Raw genomic sequence first — 12493 nt, 5'->3', positions numbered from 1 at the left:
GTCTGAGGAAGTCATTAAAATCCCCTGAGAGGTGGGTTAGTGTAGTAGATCCTTGCAGAAGTTCAAAAGACCTCCATTCTTCTAGTTCTGGTTCTGCCATTCACTAACAGTGATTTGGGCCTCAATTTCCTCCAATGAGGGCTGGGCTATGTGATTTTTAAAGCCTCTTTCTGCTTAAATTAAAATTCTATAATCCTAAACATTTTAGGGAGTAAGCTTTCAAACCCAAGGTTGACCACTGCTTCGGTAAGGCTTTCCTATTTAGCAAAATATTCACCAAAATGCAATCAAAGTAAAATAGTCTCCACATAACTCCGATTCCTAGCAGGATTCACAGAGATGGAATTTTGATTTGGGGATGATTCATGGGTTTCAATACCTGTGACCATTATTTTTTGTTCTTTTGTTAATATAAACAATCCAAAATGGCCTGAGTATAACTAAATATGAATTCTCAGGATATAAATTCTGTGCTAGTATGCTAATTTCTATTAGAAAAAAATAGTTTAAATTCTAATTTACTTAAGAGTTCTTTTAGTTTTGCTAATTTCAGTAATAATACACTACAGTGGGAGATAAAAACAGGGATAGGAGTTGAATCTGTAAATTCACCAGAATAAGTCATTCGAGGATAAAGAAACACCTACCAATGCACATAAACATCTTTTCTACAATTTAGTCTTAAAGACCTATAGATGGAGATACAGTAGTTTTTAAAAAAAAAAAAAACACTGGCAATGCTTGTAAGAAGGACAAAAGGAAAGTAGATAATATAGGAAGATAAATCAAAATATGTGCCAGGCACTAGAAATACAAAATCATAAATTAAATAGCTCTGTCAAGATTGAAGCCCAACCAACTTAAAAAAAAAAACAGAGAACAGTGCAATACATATGCTCATTTCAAAATTATATTATCATAAGGTAGTATGAGATAATAAGGTAAAAAGGTAATAAATAAGATAAATGAGCTTTCAGCACAGTGTCTGGCACATAGTAAATAAATGTTAGCTATTATTATTACTCCTTATTATCTGGCTTACATGTGGAATACATAATTTCAGAGAGTTTGTTTTTAAAATACGTATATTTTTATAACTGCATTTCTATATAACTGATTTCCTTTGTAACTCTATCTATATTATTTTATGCATTCACACACATTATTCTGAAAAGTCATCAAACTGTCAAAAGTTTCATGACACAAAAAAGGTTGAGTCCTTTACCTAAACAAAACTCTCTCCTTTTATGCAGGAAGAAACCAAGGTCTAGACAGCTGAAATGATTGCCCTCATGGTTTCATAAGGAGAAATAACACGTACATACACATAAAGAATAGGAATAGGGACAGGACTTGAGATTTAACTGCTATAAGAAATTACCAGATGAGGAAACTCCCTTCACCAATTCAGTCAGAAACCCTCACAACTTGCCAGACCTGAGATTTATAACCTTTTTTTTTGTGTGTCATGCACCCCTTTGGACTCCTCAGAAAAATGTTTTTAAATGCATAAAAGACATAGGATTACAATGGAACCCAGTTATATTGAAATACGGTTATTTTTTTAGTTTATAAGTTGTTTTGTTTCGTTTTTTTAAGTTCTTTTTTAAAAAAAACACAAAACTGTTTTGGAGAGTTGCCTATAACACAGAGAGGTCTCGAAGTTCCAGAGACAGGATGTGCACAAGTGGGAACTGAAACGACTTATTCTAAGAACACACAAAAGTACGGGCTGTCCCCAAAACTTAAAACCGCACCGAGACTTTGGGACACACTGTATATAAAGAATATGTGAAAAATAAACAAATTCAAGTTAATGTGGGGAATGGGGGGAGGGGTGTCAGGAAAATTACCACCATACAAGTAACACAGATACCTGAGTGGGTCCGGCTCTCGTGAGCGCTTCTCACACTCAGTTCTGCACATCTCTGCTCACCGCAGGCAAAGACAAGAAGCATTAGCGGCCCCAGTCTCGCCATCCTCCCTCCCGCTTCTGGACTGTGGGATGGGAGAGCACGTAGCCGGGGACCCGACACAGGCAGATCCACGCGGGGCAGGGAGGGTGGGAGAAGGGGTCGGGGAGGCAGCGGAGGCTACCGCAGAGGGAAGAACTAGGGCTGCCCCGCCGGTTTTGCCGGGCTCCGGGCCCGGGAGATCGGGCCATCGATCCCGCGAACGCAGGTGACAGGCAAGGGATGCCAAGGAAGGAGGATGCGGGGTGCCGAGGCCGAGCAGGGAGTGACAGGACCCGCGGGGGAGGTCATGTCACTAAGGAGGACTAGGACCGGCTGACCAGCGGTACGCAGCCGGAGGGCACCGGGGTCCAGGCCGAGAGCGCCGCTCGTCCCCTCCCCGGGGCTCCCTGTCCCTGGTCCCCAGCTGGGGTTTCTCTCTCTTTAGTCACCCCCTCCCCAAGATTCGCAGCGACCCCTCACCCAACTCGCGAGAGGATAAACCCACGCTCTGGGCCCGGCACACCCGGGGGCCGCATCCGCGCGCGTCCGTAGGTCCCTCCAGCCTTACCAGATGCCGGGCGCTCCGACTCCAGCTCCTCAGGACCCTCGCTGCCGCCATCTTAGCCCGGAAACAGCCCCTGCTTCCCCACGCCGGGAGCCGCCTGCAAGCGGCACCTTAGGATGGGGCGAGGAAACGAGCCTCCCCCTGGACAGCCAATCAGGAGAGGGAGCGCAAGCCTCCCCTGAAGCGACCAATAGGAACGCTAGGGTGGGGCCTGGGGTAAACACTGGGAGGCGGGGGGATGATGAGGGAGAGATTGGTCACCACAGGGCTATCTAGGTGAGGAACGTTTCATTCCTCGACCCCATCTCTAGGGGTGTGTGTCTGTGTCTATGTGTGCCAAGGCAGCCAGTTACTCAATAAGCATTTATTTTATATTTTAAGCTACTTTTATGCTCTGGGCACTATGCTATTCGCTGGGGATACAGAAAGAGGCAAAAGTTTACAGTCTAATGGGGGATGACATGCAAACAAACATATATGCAAAGCAAGCTATATACAGGATAAATAGGAAATAACAGAGGGAAGGCACTAGAATTGAGGGGTTGGGGAAAGCTTCCAGTAAAAGACGAGAGGTCAGTAGACAAAGCAGAGGAGGGAGGGCATTCCAGGCATGGGAAACAGAGAAAATGCAGGAGCCGGGAGATGGAGTGTCTTGGTTGTGAAACAACAGGCCAATGTCACTGGATAAAGAGTACAGGGAAAGAAGACAGACAAAGGGGTGTAAGAAGACTGGAAAGACTGGGGTGGGGGGTTATGAAGAGCTTGAAACACGAGAGAATTTTATATTTGTTCTTGGTGGCTATAGGAAGCATCTGAATTTTTTTAATATGGGAGGGGGAGACACTTTAGGAAAGTGGCTTTGGTGTCTGAATGGAGGAGGGATTGGAGTGGGGAGAGACTTGAGACAGGCTGACCTATCAGCAGGCTATTGCAATAATCCAAATGCGAGATAATAAGGACCTGCACCAGAGTGGTGGTGGTGTCAGAGGAGATGGTATGTATGGGAGGGATGTTGCAAAGGTGAAATAGATCTTGGCAACAGATTGTATGTGGGAGTGCCTGAGAAGTCAAGGATGAACTCACCAGTTGTGAGCTTGGAGGATGGAGAGGTTGGTGGTTCTCTCTGCAGTAATGTGTGTGTGTGTGTGTGTGTGTGTGTGTGTGCGTGCATGTGTGTGTAGCAAAGTTTTTTTCCTTTATACTAAAATGCTGAGAGGGAAGCAAAGAAAAATTTAGTTAAGCCAGTGTCTGCCCTCCGACCCTGCTTGGGTCAGTCGCTTAACCTCTCTAGAGCCCAAGCTCTAAGATTATAAATTTCAGAATAGCTGCTGCTATAAATTGGTAGAGGGAGTTTCCTCACCGGGAGTCCTTTTAGACCAATGAAATCTTAGGTCTGAAAAGGGGAAGGGGAGAATTAAAGCAATAAATTTCATAATAACCAATTCAGTTCAATTCAGCAAGCATTTGTTAACACTAGAAGGAACAGGAGTGTCAACTGACAGAAAAAATTTATTATGGTTTACTTTGGAATAAAATTTTTCCCCTATTTCATTTTTTTCCTTATAGATAAAAAAAGCACACATGTCAATTGACTCAGCTTAAGAACTATTTTTATGTACTAGGTGAGGATACAAATACAAAACCCAATTCCTTACCTTTAAAGGGCTTACTATCTATTGGTGGATGTAAAATATATGCACAGACAAGTAAATATGTAGTATAAGCAAAGTAAATACAAAACAAAATTCATAAGTCACACAGATCCATAAGCACATTTGTTTTATTTTCTCTTTAGAGGCTGAGTGGCATAATACAAGGTGTCTCAAAAGAACTTGTACTCTAAAATTGCATTAAGACTATTGAGACACCTTGTACCTGAAATACAAGTCTTGAAATCAGGAAAACCTGGGTTCAAATCACTTTTGACACTTTAAACTCCCTGGAACATATCTACTAAGTCACAGACTCACAGGCCAATTGGTAGAGGGAATATCCCAGCCTGATAAATCACAAAGCCTTCCTATATCTCTTCCTTATGTTGTAGTCTCTTTGTAAGCAAAGACTACATTATTTCATGCCCTGCTTTTTACATTTTCACATTCTATAATGCCTACCTGGAATTTCTGATAATGTTTACTAACTTGGCCAGTTTCACAACCAGCTCAACTTTTTTATTTCTTCCTTCTAGGTAGTGTCTCGTCGACATAATTAGCTTTATATTTTCTAACCCAGAAAAGGCAAGAGTGTCTGAGTCCTATAGGGCAACGTAAGAGTCTTCCCTACCTCCTCTGAGCACTTCTTTGAGAATATCTGACACTGCTGAGCTGCTTAAGGCAGCTAGATGTCTCAGTGGGTAGGGTGCTAGGCCTATCGTCAGGAGTCCTGAGTTCAAATCTATCTCAGACACTTATTAGCTGTGCGATCCTGGATAAGTCACATTACCTCTGTGCCTCAGTTTCCTCAACTGTAAAATGAGAATCATCATAGCAACTAATTCCCAGGATTGTTATGAGAACCAAATGAGATAATATCTCTAAAGTGTTAGTATGCTGCCTGGCATGTAGTAGATGCTAAATGTATGCTGGTTCCCTTTGCTGCTGCAGAGATAATAGAATTACCATATGCCACTCCTAACATAATCATAACTGATTCTCCCTTTGGACAAAGATGCCAAGTTCAACTTATGGACTGGGAAAGGCACAGGAAAGATTCAGAGCAGTTCAACGACTAGAGTCAGTAGCAAAGACCACCAGAGCTGGGTGTAAGTAGCCTTAGTTGTCTTTGGTGATGAGTCAGCTCAGGAAAGGGAACTGTTTGGTCCAGCCCAGCTGTAAATTGTTGTATTAGCCAAGTCAGCACTGATCATGGGAGCAATGTTACCTGAGAATTAAACATGGTGGGGACTCTGCCAGAGAGAAAAGGACTCCCCAGGCCAGGAGGTACACCTTGTCTACATATGTTTTCTAAATGGGTACTTCTCTACCTTTGTTCTTTAAGTTTGATCCCATTTTTCCCAGTGTCTTCAGAAGTGAGAGTATACCCTCAGTTTGGCAAACATTTTTGTAATTTTTATCCTTGCTATTCTTTCTCAGGAAATGTCCTTTTGTAAAAGTTAATTAATATCATCTGGCTCATTAACGTTATGGAATAAATCAGCTGGGAGATCATAAGCAAAAATATTAGAAACTACAATCCTTCAGGGTTACCACTCATATCTGAGGAGTAGTCAGCCACCCTCTGAAGACTCAGACATTCCACTAATGATAGTGGAACTTGAAGGAAGTAGCTCCAGAGACAATGTTACATTATATGGAAGAGAGTAATATGGTATGTGACTAGAAAGAGAGTACGGCATCAGATTGTGAGAAGTCTAAAGGCCACACTGAGGAGGTTGAAATTTACTCAGTATATAATAAGGACCTTTGCACTGAGCAAAGGAGTAGCATGGCCAGATGAATCCAAAAAGAGAAAGGAATCAGAAAGTTGAATTAGGAAGATAGTAGGGCGTGATCTAGCCAAGTTATTCCTTTGCATAAAAATCTTCTTTTGTTGTTCAGTTATTTCAGTCCTGTTTGACTCTCTATGACCCCATTCGGGGTTTTCTTAGCAAAAATACTTGAGTAGTTTACCATTGCCTTCTCCAGCTCATTTCACAAATAAGGAAACTGAGATAAACAGAGTTAAGTGACTTGCCCAGGGTCACACAGCTAGTAAGTGTCTGAGACCAGATTGGAACTCATAAAGCTAAGCCTTCCTGGCTTCAAGCCTAGCATTTTATCCACCCTGCCACCTAGCTGCCCTATAAAAATCTTCTCTGGTTTCCCATTGACCATTAGGTCAAGGTCAAATTCCTTTGGAAATACCTAGGAGACTAGGGAGTTTAAAGTAGGTTCATAGTTTGTTTGTTTTTTTCTTTAAAGTCCAGGGTAATTTGTTATATGGATTCACATTGTCCTGTTACCCTGCTATTTTGGAGAGCTTAATTATGCCAATGATTAATGGGAATCAATAAACTCAGAGCCCTCCCTCATCACTAAGCAAACGATGGTCCCTCAGTTACACACATACACACACACTTTAAAAAGTCCCCTGGAGTGTGTGTCTCCACTTTTTATCCACATCTTCTATAGTTAAATACTCATTGTCTTTATCTGTAGACAAACCCCACCATAACAATACAAACAGATTCTGGATCGCAGGACCAACAACAAGATGGACTAGACATTTTCTCCTATACTCATGACTTCACAAACTCTTCAAAATGAGAATTATTTGGCAGAGATGAAGCAATTTCTGTTTATTCCATGTTCTAGGACACTAAGACCCAAAGAAGGCAAAAACCCCATGAACTAATAGCAGAGAACTTCAATAATCCCTAACCCTAAATTGTACTCACCTAGCACTTTTCCCCTACTACCCGCTATGCTCTGAGCAGCAAGGCCACAAAAGCAAACCCATGGGCTTTCAACAGAACTCAACTCTACACTCCAACCCCACATCTACCTTCATCAAGTGTCACGGATAGCCAAATTCCAAATGGCAGAAATGAGCTCAAGCTTTGGGGTGGCTAGGTGTAATAAGAATGTAAATTTTAAAGATCTTCCCTGCCCCTAGGCTAATGTGCACCTGAAGCCTGGGGTGGGGGAGGCTTGTTTTTCAGTACATACTTCTTGATTGGCCAGTGAGTCAATAAGGTTGTTACATTCTCTGAGCCAGGAGAAGGCGATGTGTAGCTTTGTTTTGGGACTCACTTTGAGAAGTATTCTGTGATTTGATCTGAATTCTGGGAAGCCGTTGTTGAGAGTCCCCCGGCTTTGAAAAACCCAGAATGTGGAAACCCAGATGTTGACTGGGTATGGATGTAATGGTTGGACAGTTTGGAAAGCTGTCTACTTGATGTTTCTGTCTTGATAATTATGCCTGTATACTTTGAGGTTCAGGGTGCTGACCTTTTCTCCTGAACAAGGTAAACGATATATGTCTGACTGATTAAAGTAAGCTTGTTAACCCATTTTGAGTTGCTTTCCTTTAACAAAGCAGATCCAAGAACCTGTGGTAGCTGCAAACCTTGAGGACACTTGGGGTGCTTGCCGCTATACTAGGTGGCGCAGTGAATAGTGCACCAGCCCTGGAGTCAGGAGGACCTGGATTCAGATCCGGCTTCAGACATTTAACACAAAAAAACTAGCCATGTGACCTTGGGCAAGTCACTTAACCCCAACTGCCCTCCAAAAAGACAAAAGAAATTAGCTCAAGCTTGCAATGCTCTATGTCACAGAGCTCAGTCAAAGATGGAGGAATAGAAGGAATGGAAGCAGATCATTTGTTCATGCACTACATCCTAACACCTGCCCACCTACCCCAAACTCTTCCCAAGGTCCTAGAGACCCAAACTCCAAACAGCAGAAATTTGCTCAGTCTCTGAGAGTGTGATAGATCTCTCCTCCATGGAACCAGAGAACTGAGGAGCAAGATCATTCCATTAAGCCTGAGGGAAAGAGCCTTGCACCTAGCTAGGACAAGTTCTGTCCCAACAGAGGCCACTTGGGCCAGAAACTGAGGTTGGTGAACTGTGAATTTTCCTGGAAAGGCAATTAGAAAGTTGGAAGGAGGGGCGGCTAGGTGGTGTACTGAATAGAGCACCAGCCCTGGAGTCAGGAGGACCTGAGTACAAATCTAGCCTCAGATACTTTAACACAAAAAGTAGCCCTATGACCTTGGGCAAGTCACTTAACCCCAACTGCCCTACCTTCCCCCTCCAAAAGAAAAAATGAAGGTTGGAAAGAGGCTAAGATTCTTTGATACACAACTCCCAAGGAAACCATCATTTTTAAAAAAGGAAGGAGTCAGAAAGTGAACAACAAGGATAAATAGGGGGAAAAGCCTGAAATTACCAAAGATCTCAGGAGAAAGAAAATTCTAAGAGCATGAGTATAAGCAGACAAACCAATAGAGAAGATATTAATAACAGGAAGGATTATGACCTCCAGATTAGGTAAAAGAGTTAAAGCATTTATAAACAAATAATGTAAGACAAAGTAAAGTAAATCAATATCTGAGGGAACCCTGTGTATTCCCCCAAGAGAGCATGGAACTCTAAAAGTATGTTCCTGAATGGTTTAAAAGAGAAATAATGATTATAAAAGCAAAATTTATGGCCTGCATAGCAGAAATAATTGGCAGAATTGAATTCATGCTGATCACTTTCACCAAAGTATCAAAAGAAAGGGAAACTGGGAATGCAAATACACAAAAATGAAGGGCAATCCAGAAAGAGAGGTAAAAAGCAATACCTTAAAAGAAAACATGAATTCCATACAAGCAAAACATATTGATCTAAAAGATGGGATGCAAGGAGAAAATTTAGGGATTACAGGGCTCCCAGAAGAATATGACAAGTCAAAAGACATCAAAATCTTAATGCAAGAAATAAAACAAGAAAATTGCCCAGAATTTCTGAATACAGAATATAAAGTACCAATTAAAGAATCCATAGATTTCCTTTAGAAAAAAACAATCAATAACAAAAACACAAAAACCTATACTACAAACTCCAAGAACCTAGTGATTACACTTAACAATTCCTCTGATAAACAATGAATTCTGCAAGTGATTAGGAGAAAGACCTTGAAATAAAAAGGAAAGAAAATTCAGATTACATAAAACTATTCAGAATAAAAATGAGGAGGGGGAAAATTTATTTTGTAATATTCAGTAACATCTGACTCTTTGCAACTTCATCTGGGGTTTTCTTGGCAAAGAACTGGAGTGGCCATTCATTACCTTCTCCAGTCCCTTTTACAGACAAGGAAACTGAGGCAAACAGGGTTAAGTGACTTGCCCAGGGTCACATAGCTAGTAAGTGTCTGTGGTCAGATTTGAACTCACAAAAATGAGTCTTCTTAACTCTAGTTGCCCCATATATAAACCCAGGTTGCCTGTCTCCAAATCCTCATTGTACCTCCCTGTTTCTCTTCTTTGCCTGTTGACTCAGATTTGCTATTCCTTGAGAAGCTTTTCAGAAGTACCTTTCTGGACACCAGGTATTGGGTCCTAAAGGCTTCTGGGAGGAAGTCCTATTGTTTCCTAAGGAGATTTCCTGAATAATTTGGGCAAATGAAACCACACACCAGGGGGGAAACCTTGTGGGTGTGAGGCAGTGTAGGAGACTTGACCAGTCCTTGTTTAATAGTCCATTTAACTTGTGGAATCCTTGAGGCTTAGCTTATCCTAGCATGGTTACTGCCAAAGTTAAAACAACATTGTGTCCATCAGCATACACAATATCCCACAACCTGAAACTTTCTAGAATTTCATTAATTCCTTGGAGAGCTATGCTACCTTTTTCTAAAGCTATTAACAAAAAAAGGTCACACGTGCACAGTCCACGAAAAAAACGGATGCTTCTAATTCATATCGTTTCCATAAATGATGATATCAAAATGACTTGAGTCTCCCTTTGGAGACTCAAAAAAAAAAAGAAATTATAAAATCATAAAGTGGTAGAACTGGTTTGGATAGAGAGAGGGACTGGACCTCTGATTTCAACTGCACTGATATAAACAACTTCTAGGTAAGGAAATTCAGCACCTTCTCAAGAATTCAGTTTAGGAGAATTGCATAGAGCAGAGCTGTCAATTATGAAACCCACAGCAGTCCTAAGTGGGGCTCAAAACAGATTAAAAAATAATTGGGAAATATTTCACAAAATAAATAAAAATATAATTGTGTGTGTGAGTATAAAATTACATTTTAAAACTAGTCAAGAAACTGCCTGTAGGAACTTTTATGTATGGATTAGTGACCCCCATTTCTATTTGAGTCTGATACCACAGACCTACAACATTGATGAGGTTAAATGATTTACCCAGGACCATACAGTGTCAGAGGTGGAACCTGAATCTAAGTCTCCCTGTATTTGAGGCCAGCTTTCTATCCAGATTCTTAATCTTATTTTGCATTTGTATTAATCTAGCTGGGTATCAAGTAGACCCACAAAAGCAGAGATTGCAATCAGACTATCAGACAAAGCAAAAACAAACATTCAAAACACGGAAAGATATAAACAAGGAAATTATATTTTGTTGAAAGGAACTGTGTGGACAACAAATCAATATCAATATTATACCTATATGCTTCAAATTCCTTAGCATCTACATTAAATAAGGAAATAGTAACTGAATTACAAGGAGACATAGACAATAACACAGGAATGACAATAAACTGAAATATCTTTCTCTCAGTTTTGGAAGTCTAACAAAAAAAGAAATAAAAGAGGAAAATACAGAAATGAACAAATTGCTAGAGATACTTGAGTTACAAACTTATAACACCTAAATGGAACTGCTAAGGAATATACTTATTTCTCATAAATAATATAGCAATTTCTGTAATAGAAAAGATTTAAAAACAAAGTAGATTCCCAATGATTGGGAAATGGCTAACCATTTGTGGTATATAAATGTAAGGTCATACTATTGTGCTGTAAGAAATAATTAATATAACAAACACAGAGGAACATGAACAGATCTACGTGAACTGATGTAGAGTGAAGCAAACAAAACCAAGAAAACAAAGTACACCATGACTATAACAATATAATTGGAAAGAACAATCACATATAAAAGTACAAATAGCAAATAAGTCTTAAAAGACCAGAAAATTCCAAAAGATAATGATGTTTTGACATGCCCTGATTAGTGGGAAAGGGGGAGAACAAAGAAGGGGATTACAGATAAAAGAGAGGGAATGGAGAGTAGAAAATTCATCAGGTCCCAAAAGAGTAAGGCTCAGGCAAACTATGGATCAAGAGTCAAATCAGCCCACTAACTATTTTTTGTATGGCCACAGAGCCGAGAATAGTTTTTACACTTTAAAATATAATACACTTTAGTATACTTTACACTTATAATATACTTTATAATATACTTTTATAATATACTTTTATAATATACTTTACACTTTAAAATATAATAAAACTTTATTTTAAAATGTAAAAACCATTCTTAGCTTGGGCATAGAAAACCAAGTGAGCTGGATTTTATAGTTTGCTAACCTCTGCTATAGATCTATAATAGGTAGAGTTGGTCAAACAGAAAATTCTGTTCCAGCAGATAACTCCCTAAACATAACAGTCATTCCTTCAAAGGTGTGTCATTCATTTGTCATTTGCTTCTTATCCTCTCCACCACAAATCCTTCTGGCTACTTCATTTTTTTTCAGCTATTACTACTGTGAAACAACAAAGGACAAACAAAGCACAGTCATCTCTACTTCTACTGTTACCACTGGGCAAGTTGGCCCCAATGCTTCTCCTTATCAGGGTAAGCACAATCCCATCATGTTGTCAGCATACATAAATCTTTCCTGTTTCAAAACCACAGAATGGCCAGTTGGAGTTCAGACTATTTGCTCTGTGAAGTCATTCTCCTCACTAGACCCTGCCTACCCTTTACCAGGCATTCAATTTTTCCACAATCTGTTGTCATTATCTCTTTACTTAATATTGATCCCTATTATACACTCTATGACTTCAGCCAAACTGGATTACTTTCCAGTCTGTGAACATAAATATCTCTGTGCCTTAGTTCATAGTGGAATTTCTTCTTTCCTGTTTTCCTTTTGAAATCCTAATGGGTCTTTAAAATTCAACTAAAATGTTATTTCAGGGAACATCCAAGAGTGCTTTCTATAGGGATTGTAAAGGATTAACACATTTTGGTAAAACTTCCAGTTATTTATTCACATCAATTGTTGCCATTTCTGGACTTCAGGTGTGCTTCTTTAGGGAGTCTTGGGACTTCTGGGAAGATGGTAAAGGGAGAATTCAGGAGGGCACCCAAGACCTCAGGCAGCACTGTGGTACAAGCTAAATATACAGTATAGATAGATAGATAGATAGATGATAGATAGATAGATGGATAGATAGATAGATAGAGATGTATATTGACATATAGATGATATTCAAGGAATA

At 40.1% G+C, this 12493-nt stretch overlaps 1 protein-coding gene across 2 annotated transcripts in view; it reads right to left on the bottom strand.

The window, feature by feature from the left end:
- The window catches only part of DBT (dihydrolipoamide branched chain transacylase E2), a 62036-nt gene extending 59370 nt beyond the window's left edge, over nt 1-2666 (bottom strand). The window contains exon 1 of one of the 2 annotated variants that reach the window (XM_069090530.1): nt 2524-2666. In XM_069090530.1, coding sequence (XP_068946631.1) covers nt 2524-2574 — 51 coding nt within the window. In that variant the 5' untranslated portion in view covers nt 2575-2666. The remainder of the gene's footprint in view (nt 1-2523) is intronic. The other variant, XM_069090531.1, reaches the window with a different exon arrangement.
- Nucleotides 2667-12493: the final 9827 nt, after the last annotated feature.

Source organism: Petaurus breviceps, unplaced genomic scaffold (assembly GCF_028583685.1).
Source record: "Petaurus breviceps papuanus isolate PSGF00001 unplaced genomic scaffold, PetGlider_PUasm1.0 186, whole genome shotgun sequence".
Taxonomy (NCBI): domain Eukaryota; kingdom Metazoa; phylum Chordata; class Mammalia; order Diprotodontia; family Petauridae; genus Petaurus; species Petaurus breviceps.
Note: the sequence above shows the minus strand (reverse complement) of the source record. Positions and strands in the feature narration are given on the sequence as shown.